General features: G+C 43.3%; 1 protein-coding gene across 1 annotated transcript; it reads right to left on the bottom strand.

Annotated features, from left to right (window-relative positions):
- Positions 1-2294: 2294 nt before the first annotated feature.
- On the bottom strand, positions 2295-10394 carry IDS (iduronate 2-sulfatase; the record flags this gene model as incomplete). Its single annotated transcript, XM_084269180.1, has 8 exons — positions 2295-2877; positions 3585-3758; positions 5269-5395; positions 5987-6157; positions 6808-7008; positions 8149-8237; positions 9088-9265; positions 10263-10394. 8 exons carry the CDS (start codon positions 10392-10394, stop codon positions 2375-2377), a joined length of 1575 nt encoding a protein of 524 aa, XP_084125306.1. The 3' UTR covers positions 2295-2374.
- Positions 10395-10815: the final 421 nt, after the last annotated feature.

The raw sequence follows: 10815 nt of genomic DNA on the forward strand, positions 1-10815 counted from the left end.
AAAGCTCACTCACACAGTGTTCACAAGAGCCAAGGTTGTTTTTTTTCCTTCTTTCTGCCATGCCTCACTCATCCTCAAAACATTATGCCTCAACTCAGCAGCAGGCAGAAGGAAACAGCTCAGGTGGACAGCAGTCCTGCTCAGCAACTTGTGCAATTATTCAACAATGTCCTTGCCCTGAGCACGTGGATACTGGTCTTGATTCACTGGCTGTCAGAGACAATTCTGTTTCATGTCTCCCCGAAACATTACTGGATTTTGATTAAGGAAGGTCAAGGGCAGCTTTTCCCTTCCAATATAATGACTTGAGGAAAAAAATACTCATCACCTAGCACCAGGACTTTTATCTCCACTTGAAAATTAAATTGTCTGAACTGATGGGATGCTTAGGGCAGGGTATGTACAAGAATGTTTTCATGCAAATAAGTCCCCCCAAAAACTATGGGGTTTGTTTTGTTTTTTAACATATGTTTTAACAGGAGAATGAAACACAAAGCTCCAGTAACCAAGTCTACAATAATACCCATTTGTCAGATCAATTTAAAATGTACATTGTATTACTGACCTAGCATACCAGAGATTTAGATTAATCTTTAATGCTTCAATACATCCCTTAAAATAACTTTCCCAATATTTGATTTTCCTTTGAAGGAAAGTGTGTCAGGGATATAATTAGCTCTAGCTGCAGACTCCAAACCTCTGCCTAGCACCATTCTCAATAAAACAGACCTTCAACCAGTGTGAAATTGGTATAGCTACATCGAATCTGCTACATGCAGCTGCAGTATTTCACACCAGCTGAGGATCTCAGCATACAGGCATCAGCGAGGGGAAAGCACGTTCTCATCAGGATAATAATGCTGCAGAACACACAGCATCTTGGGCTGAGTAAAACAAATGACAAGTTCATAAGAAATATATTCTTCTAATTGAGTTTAAGGCACTAAATAACCACTGTCTCCTAATAGAGAATCAGATTCATGGTGGGTATCTCCACATTAATTAGGAATAAGACTGTCACATGGATTTTAATGAAACAAAGTTATGTCTGCGGCTTCTCTAGGATATTAAAGTCAATTTATCTGAGGAAGGCAAGTAATGGCTGGCTTTTTCTTTCTGTAGAACAGTTTGCTGAGGAAGGTAGCAGGGGTTAGCACTGTCTGAACAAGCTCTTATCTGTTAAGGTACAAATTCCAAGAGCCTCAATTACCAAGATGGAATTGCAGAAATCCAGCAGGCTGACAGAACACAACACAAATTACTGCTGTCATGTAGAGTGTATCTAGAGCACAGTGTACCTCGTGGCTGTGAGCATAAAGGTATGGAGAGCACTTAAATAAAATAGCAAAGACATTTTCTCAGATACAAGCTCCCAAATATATTTACCCTAATGCATCTGGTTGTATGAAATTTACTTACCATCAGGGCTTGGGACAGCCAGCATTCCACATCCTGCGTTGCAAAATGCCACAGTAAAAACTGAAACTAAATGGGGAAGCTTTTAGCTATCCTAGCCCAAGAACACCAAGCCACACTTAGGAATACAAACATCCAAGTTTCCTCCACTGGGCGTAAGGACCCTCAAGTGCACTGAGCAGCTGAAGCAACCACAGCAACCATCAAGGTACAGCTAAATGTTTCCATCCTTCACCTGTAGGGCATCATTAGACCAGTCCTCATGGAAAACCAGAGGAGCACACTGGTGTTACCTTAACCCCTCAGACTTCAGGGCTTCAGTGTTGAAAGTGCTCCTTTTATAGGCAGTAATTAAGAATGCAGATCTCCTCCTGTATGAAAAGCAGTGTCTCCAAACTGAACATTTAAAATAATTCAACTTTGAAAGAAACACATGAAGTTTCCTTTTTAGCTCTAGTCAGAGGAAAGGCTGATGACAGCCAACATCACAGTCCTTCACCACTATCAAACATCTCCTTGAACACTTCAGCCTCTGGCCTCCTCCTAGGTAAAGTGGACAGGACTTGTTTACTGACATATATTCTCTGCACAGCCTTTCAAGCACAGAAGTTTCTTCCCCCCCCCCCACCTTTCTCACCACCGGTTTTAGCACAGACAATGCAATTTAATTCTGAAGCCACTACAGAACAGAAGACGACACAGATGTTTCACAGTACGGGCCAGCATTCCCCCAGTGGCCTTTTCAGAAGTGCTGAGAGCTTGCTCAAAAACACAACTGCAGAAGTTCACTCTACTTCAGTGTAGTAAGGACCATAACAAGACAAAGGCAATAGCTAGTGTTTTGATACAAACAGGATTTTAATTCAATCCAAGTGTTTTCTGTACAACAGAAAGGGTTTATACAAAAAAGGAAGCGTTAACTTCAGCTGCAAGAACAGGCACAAAGAATTTCTGAGCCCTAGTGCTTCAGGAAGCCAAGAAGTTTTTTGAAGAGATCACCATGTGCAGTGTTGTTATAGATGTTATAATCCTGGTTCGGATCAGTCTCCACCATGTACAACTCTCCTGCATGGACATCCTCAAAGTTAGCACTGAAGTTGTCAGGATTAAACCCAACCCACACCGTATACCTGCAGTCAGCTCCCCGCATGGAATAGCCCATGATTCTGATGTCTTTCAGCTTCGGTTTGTCAGAGTTCCGCTGAGGAGTGTCTGCAGGCCGGGGATACTGGCTGAGAGCAACAGGCTCTTCATTAACACACCCATACGTGTCCTCGCACCCATCCTTCTCTTCCTCCATCTTCCCTCTGGAGGCGTTAAAATACCGGACAATGCTTGTGCCCTCAGTGCACAGCGCAATGTGGAACGAGGCCTTGGGGCAGGCAGGAGGAACCTGCAGGCCAGCAAGTTCAGCCAGAGTCGGGAAGAGGGACACGAGTTCCACAACCCTCTCGCTTCGCCCTGGAAGAAACATCAGAACAGAAGCCATGGAGCACGATGGTTTGACAGACACCGACTGCACATTTTAGAAACTTGTTCTGATAATGCAGTTGGTGTTTTATTCAAAGTGCTCTGTGCTGGACTTGAGAGGTAACAAACTCCAGGCAAATTAAGGTGTGGCAGTTACCTCTGAAGATGCCAGTCAATGCATTTATCATGTACTTCTAACAAGAGAATTTCTGCACTGCCGTTTCTCAAATGCACAGCACTCAACACAACAATGTTCATTACTTGGAAAAAGAACACTTCAGAAACACAAAGCAATTTCCAGTGTCAATGGCTTAACACAAGACTGCCTGCATCAAACCAGTTTCCAATGCCACCATTTTAAGTACAGATGCTGCACAGAGAACATTTTCTAATCACTGTTAGAAAGACAGCAGCCAGCACTACAAAAGGTAGGTCAAGATTCCTTTTAAGCATCTACATCACACAAAAATAAATTGCCTGCTGTGTTAACACAGACATCTAGCTGTTTCCACTAAAGCAGACCTAACCAAAGCACAAGTCTGCGTTCAAGGATTCCTTTCCCCATCTTGTTCCTCATCAGCACAAGCAGCACAGTCAAGGACACTGACTCAAGCTGCCTGCAGGCAAAGTGTCACTACATCACTGCTGCTTCATTACACAAACCCACTGCAAACAAAAAACAAATGTTGGAAACTTACCTTGAGGTACCAAGCCTAAAATATGGCTAAAAGGGTCAAGGTAGGGGAAGACCCTTTCTCCTTGTCTAACAGAGGAAGCCGTCATCCCTGGTACATAAAACATCAGTGGCACACGGGTGGCAACATCAAAGTTGCTGTATTTTGCCCATTCACCATGTTCTCCCAGGGACCATCCTAGATGACAAAGAACACAACTCAGAGCAGGTGCTGGGTCCAAATTTAGTAGTTATTTCTCTTGCACTGTAAATTGACTCTAGCTGTTGAGGCCACTAGTCTGTTATCAAGGTTGTATTAAGAGGCAAGTAACAATCTGTATTTAAGTATAACAAGATTTTTCACTAATGTGGAAGCTATTTCAGCAGCCACCTAAACCTTGCAACTTAGTACTGTTTTAGCAAGGAAATAATCACTCATTTCCTTATTTCCCCTACTCTAGATTAGACTAAGGAAAACAGCGTTACAGCAGCAGAAAAGAGGAACTGGGCCTGCAAGAGTCTCCAAATCAAATCCACAAAGCACTCATTTAATTTCTGAGCAGCTGCCAGCTCTCCAATACCCCTGTTAACACTGTAACTGCACAACCCTCGGAGCCAAGGCTGCTATCTATGCCAGAACACCAGATCAGGACATTACCCCTGAGGAAGCAATAGAGATCAAAACTCTTTAGCTCTTCTCTTCCTCTTGGAAGAGATGCCAACATGACTTCCTTTCAGGCAGATTTATAGCTGACTTCAGTTTGGAAAAAGACAAAGGAGCTCTATGACAGCTATGTTAACACACAGGTTTTTTGGATCGCTTTGCTAGCCATGGTACTGCAAACACCATCAGTTCACAGCTAACCACAGCAAGGAAAAGAGGAATTTGGTTTACAACCGAAAGTCCAAGTCAAAGCAGCAAGTCAGAAGGAACATCTTGAGTGACTTCCGTACCAGAAATGTTAATACCATTGTTCCACAACTCATAAGGGTTTGTTTATACACACTCACAGAAGTCAAGCCAAATTAACCAAATGCAACTTGAAACTGATTTAGTTAAGCCATATCCTAACTGTTGTAAATCAGCTAAGCCACCCTCCTACTAAAGGGATCACAGGAGGTTTATGTCAATGAACATTAGAGTATTGAAACAAACATTAAATGCTTCAGGTATTTGTCCCATGATTCAAGTTTATTTTTTTGCCACCAGGATCCACAGTGTGGAAGGCCTCAGTTACAAGGGGGGAACCATACTGCTATCAGTCTAGATGCTCCACAGGCAGCACTGACAAGTGCAAGAAACACACCTCAGCAGTTAATGAGAAAGCTTGTCATCCACAGTACCATATGGCTCTCTACAAATTGTAAGGGAGGAGGAGTGGTCCCTGTCCTTTCACAGCACTGTTCCCAGCAGGAATCACTCCTTGGGTAAGAGGTGGGAACACAGCAAGCTCAGCCCAGTGTCATGGCAGCCTGGCTCCTAACTCACTAGCAACCTCCTAACCTGATTAAAGAGAGGTGCCTGCGGGGGAACAGAGCTGTGATGCCACAAAGCCCCGTGTCAGTCCATTAACTGGAGACAGACTACCCAGACATACAAGGACTGGTACCTCTGCTGTAGGTTACACCAACACACACCGATCAACATGCCAGCACTGAGTTACGCAAGCAAGTTATTCAGAGAGCTGGAGGAAGATTTAAAGGCTTACCATGGTCAGCAGTAAAAACTACTATTGTGTTATTTGAGAGTCCTGCATCATCCAAAGCACTCAAGAGCAGGCCAACCTGCACATCCAGGTAAGAAACTGCTGCATAATAGCTCTGACGAATCTGCCGCTGCAAGGTCACAGAGAACAGGGGAAAGGGAGTTAGCTTTCCCCCAGACACACACAGGGGAACCAGGGCTTGGCTGCACAGGTAAAGGAACTGAGGGGTTTTACCTGACTAACATCTTAGAGAAGATAAACAGGGAGGGGACAGTTAAAAATTTTCTCTCTTCCCTGAATTTTTCAGGCAAAATGTTAGAAACCAGTTATGTTGCTCCCAGGGTCCAGCCAGTGCACCTTATCTTGCCTTAAGCACTAAAGTCAAGGAAAAGCTTGTAAAAGAAAATTGACTGAGTGGTGGTTTGAAACAAACAGTTTCAGGTAACAAACCCAAACTCAACACTGGTGGCTGATATATTTCTTTATATACAGAGGCACATACTAATATCATCAGTTGGTGGCTGATCTCTTCCTCCTTATCCCCCCCCAGCCTACCTGCAGGTACAGTGAAGGTTTGCCTACAAAGCTGGAGGTGACAGCATGCAAGGCAGGGAATTCACAGTATTTGCAAACTATCAGTTGCTGAATATCTGGGAGCAACTAAGAGCAGCCAGCAGAAGTTAAGGCAGTTTGATTTCCGTGCCCTGCACTGTCAGCTTACCTGGAAGTCATCTGGCAGCGGTCCATAAGGGAAACTAACATTCAAGGCTTTCACATCATCCCTCAGTCTGATGTCTGTCCAGGGGTTGTACGCCACAGCAGGTAGTCTTACAGGCACCCAGGGATCTGGGGCTAATGTGATGTTTTCCAAAGGGTACAACTTGAGAAATTCCTTTACAACACAAGCACACAAAGAATGCCCTCACTTCTAAGGCCTACTGTAAACTTTGTGTTGTAAAGCAGCAACATCTTCCCCTTGCATAGGCCTTTAATAGTCTTGTACTTTACAAGGCTTCACCCTCCCTCCCCCAGCCTGCAAAAGGCAGCAACACCACACCAGTCCCCACACAACGCCACACCAGTCCCCACACAACACCACACCAGTCAGCCCCAAACAATTCCTGAAAAATACTGAGAAGGTAAGGACGTAAAACCTGCCTCCTGCATCTCAAAGCAACATGGAAATACAAGGTCCAACATCACTTCCTCTGAACTGAGTTAGGAGTTCTGCCACTAACTCAAACAGGGACTGGAGTACAAGATCTTCTAAGGCCTCGTTATGTCATACTCCACCAAGCCAAAGAGTGTCTCCATGCTATAGCAGTCACTGTGACAGTGGTAGAAGCCTGGCTTTCAGCTGAGTTCATTCTCGTTCAACATTGTGATATACACCCCAGGCAACTGCTGAAGTAACACTGAACCAAGGCTGTTTTTCAGCTTGTTTTCAGAAATGGCAGCAATAAAGCATTTGTGGAAACAGCTTTGAGAAGCAAAAGCAATGTTTGTTGGAGTTCCTTTCCCTGCAGGCTCCAGTTTCCTCACCTGTGGGTACCTCAGTGGGATATGTGGTTTGTGGTAACCGACAGCCAGGAAGAATTTTTGCTTGTTGGTTTTCATACCATTCAGTAAGCGTATGGCTTCTTCGGTGCTCTGAATATCAGGCAGAGTGCCACTGGGCATTTCTGTCACATCCACTGGGCACACTAAGTTAGCATAAAGTTTTCCATCTTTTCCCCTACAAGTCTTTTGAAAAAAATAAGAAAAAAAGACTTAGTTTAGTTACTTCCGTAAAAACAAAGAAATCCTCTGTTCCATAGCTTTCAGACCAGTTTGTTTCTCAATCCTTCTACCACGAAAGGACTGCAGATTGGATTTCACAATTTCTGTGAGCACTAAAGGTGCTGGGTACATTGCTGACTGAGTAGGCACCTTCAGGATTTGAAGAATGCAACTTCCATGTCTACAGAAAAGCAGAATCCTCCCTCAAGCTGGGCAGAAAATTAAACCACCTCATGGGAAAAACACACAGCTTCCATGATGAATAGAATCTCTGACTGGCAAGAAGGTAGAAGCTGGTTACACTATACACAGGCATTTTTACTCCTCCTCATCCCAAGAACTCACAGAAACCTGCCTGGCATCTACTGGCTTAGCTCCTGAGCAAATGCCAGCAGTGACTGATGTATAATCAGTGAAGAAAGGTAAATGAAACTCAACAGTTGCCAGGAAAAGGTGGCCTCAGCAGGGTGTTTGGGAGAGTTGCTAAATGAACATAAAGAGAAGTATGTCATGGATGCAAACGCTGCTGCTGCTAAAACCAGTCTTTTTCAGCAGCAAATGGATGAAGAAAGCATTGCCAGGGCTGTAGCCTCATGGCTGGAGCTCCTCTGCAGGGTACAGGCTTCAGCACACAATGATACTGCAATATTTGCGTAAACATCAAACATTCTCCTGGGAGAATCCACACTTAGAAGTAACAGGTATTTTAGAGAACTCAATCAGATTATAAAATTTCATATTATTTAAAGACCACTCTAACTACGACCCAACCCCCCCACTTCTGGGCTCTTTATCGACTGAGGTTCACCAAGCCTGTCGACAATGTTTTGTCACTTCCTAAGCAGAGCGAGGTTAGTGTGAAGTCAGCAACTGCACTCTTCAGATAAAGGAATTCGTGACCCAGACACAAATTAAAATCACCCTCTCTTGCAAGTACTTTTGTGTCTCAGTAACTTAAATTTCCAAATACTAATTTAGAAATTCTTAACACATCTGCAGGATGGCACATGCCTGTGCATAGTGTAACTGCACAAGGTTGTGGTCTCAAAACCCAAAAAGTAAACCCCTAACCTTTTTGGTTAGGGTCCCACAAGTAACCCTTACCTTATCATTTTCATATTTTTCAGTTGAAGGGTGAAAGGGTGGAATGGACCAACTGTATGGATAGTCATCCCTGTAATTGGATGAAACCCCTGAAAAAAGACATCAGAAATGCTCAAACAGTTCCCTGTACCAGGAAGAGCTCTAACAGAAGTTTTAACTCGTTTTCAAGGGTCTGGTGGTTTGGGTTTTTTTTTGTTTTGCTTTAATATGCTAAATGAAGAAACACTGAAATTATCTTTGACAACTGAGAAAAAGCAAGAAACAAAAAGTGTAAGTCAGACACTTTCCCTTGAAATACACCTTTTACTGACACAGGAGACTCAAGACTCTGGAAGAGCCTCACTTCAGGGAACAGTAATAAAAGCCCACCAAAAACTGCCAGGATATTTAACAGTCTCCACGCACATCCTTCCTTAGCTTTACTACCAACTGAAAGTTCACAGATCCACACAAGTTCAGTTCTGGAGTAAAGAACTATCAAAAAGAGGGTCAGTATTACAGTATTTGTCAACTCAGCTGTGTTACTGCTTTTTAATTGGTGAACTCATTTCCTATTTAACTAGTAGTATTAATCACACTTTCTGTATCTCCTGGGCCAGCCAGCCAGCCTATTATGAAACGTTTCATGTTTATGCAGAACTCAGACAGTAATTTCATCTTCAGCAGGTACCTAAATTCCAGACAGATTTCCAGAATGTTAGACATTTATTCCCACAATCCCTAGACAAGATGGGAAAATATTCATTAGGTAAGAGTCATTTAATATATTCATCTCTAATGTCTTTAGATTTAAAATTAAGGTTTAAAGACAACCTACAATCATTGTATAATCTGGCTCATGATTGTGATTTAGATTGTCAATACAGGCAAGCACCACACAGTTGACTCTCACAGATTTTACGTATGAGTATATACACATTATGACAATTCCAACCATACCAGGATGAAAAACCTTCCCCACAGACATGGTCACATAGCCGTTCTCCTTGAAATACTGGGGCATCGTGGAGTAGTTTCCCGCATGGACTCTCCAGTAGCTGTAGAAATCATACAGTCGGGTTGTATCAGGTCTGCGTCCAGTGAGAAACGACACTCTACTGGGAGCACATATGGCTTGCTGAGGGGAGACACAGCCAAAAAGAGAATTAAGTATGGCATACAAAGCAAAACACACACATCAACTGATTAGGTATAGCTGGGCAAAATATCTGAAGCCTGAGGACTGCAGTGAAAGTGTTTCCTATCACTTCAAGCTGGAATAAAGAGCATCTATCAACTGCAAGCTTTTGGCAAGACAACCATTTGCCTACCTGTACTTTTCCTGAAAGGACCAATCCCTAAGCACCAAAAGCTTTGGTTATGCAGCTAGTAGTGAAAGGAGGAAAAAAAAGTCAGTTTGTGTTAAGGACAGTGCTTTTGAAAGCTAGTAGCTCACACAGAATTAAGCAGAAGTGACAGGTGGACTGTGCTGACAAAAGCCCAAAGTCTACTTGATCTGGACTGCCTTAAGAATAACTAAGAGGACAAACATATGGAAGGTCCAGGTTACGGTCCAAAGGCGTCACCAATTCCATTTTTAGACTGGAAAGAGCCAAGAGTTACTGCTTAAAAGTACTAATACCTAGTTGGAATTAGACTTGAACTTCTAATTTCTCAGCATAGAGAAATTTGGGAATGCAGGCACCCTATGCAAAGTACTCAAGTGAAGAGCAATTAGTGAGATTTTGAGTCCTGAGGGTTTGAGAGTGATGCATGGCACACAAGCTGCCCCTTCATAAAATATTTTCATCAAAAGAAAAAAAAAAAAGGAAAATAATCTTTTACAAGCAGTAGAAAAATATTTCTAATTTAGTAAAACTGCATTTACAAAAGAATCCTTGAGTGACATTACACTCCTCCAAGGGCTACACAAATACCATGATTCAAGTGCCCTGTTTTCACTTCTCACCTCAGTAAAGCTCATACAGTACAGATCAGCCCAAATATTTATCTTTTTACTAGAAACACTTCAGGTTAATAAACACTTTTTCCGGTGGTCGTCCTACCACTTACTGTGGTAGGACCAGTAGTGGCTTTGCAGGGAGAAGGCATTCTGGCAGTGTTCTCTCCCTCACCTGTGCGTAGGCATTGCTGAACACAGCACTGCGGGAAGCCAGCTGGTCGATGTTTGGAGATCTCACCACCTTGTCTCCGTAACAGCCCAGAACAGGCCGCAGATCGTCCACAACTATGAACAGGACATTCATGCCACCTACAGAGAACGGAATAGGACTATATTAGCCTGAGCTCAAATAAGTAGGCTACTTGAAGCAGACATAGCAGTTTTTAACTCCACAAGCACATCTAGTATCTTCGTAAGGAAATGCAAGCACCAGGATTAATCTCTTCAACGCTTCGGAATCCTGATTTGGCCTGGCCAGACCCAGAGTGCTTTTCACTTGCCCATTTCATTACTTCCCCCCCGTGTATCTTGCTCAGCTGGCTACAGAAAGGTGGTGGGACACAGGTATTTTATAGCGCTAACTGCCGCTGAACTCTACATCCCACCAGCTGCGTGTGCCGTACTAAGCCAGGGGTAGAACTCTGCCGCCTCTTACTATATACCCCTGCTCCAAGGCGACTTTAAAAAGCTGATGGCGCATGTACTTCTCAGACCGCCCTCCCGAG

The sequence above is a fragment of the Gallinula chloropus genome, assembly GCF_964237585.1.
Source record: "Gallinula chloropus genome assembly, chromosome: 11".
NCBI lineage: Eukaryota > Metazoa > Chordata > Aves > Gruiformes > Rallidae > Gallinula > Gallinula chloropus.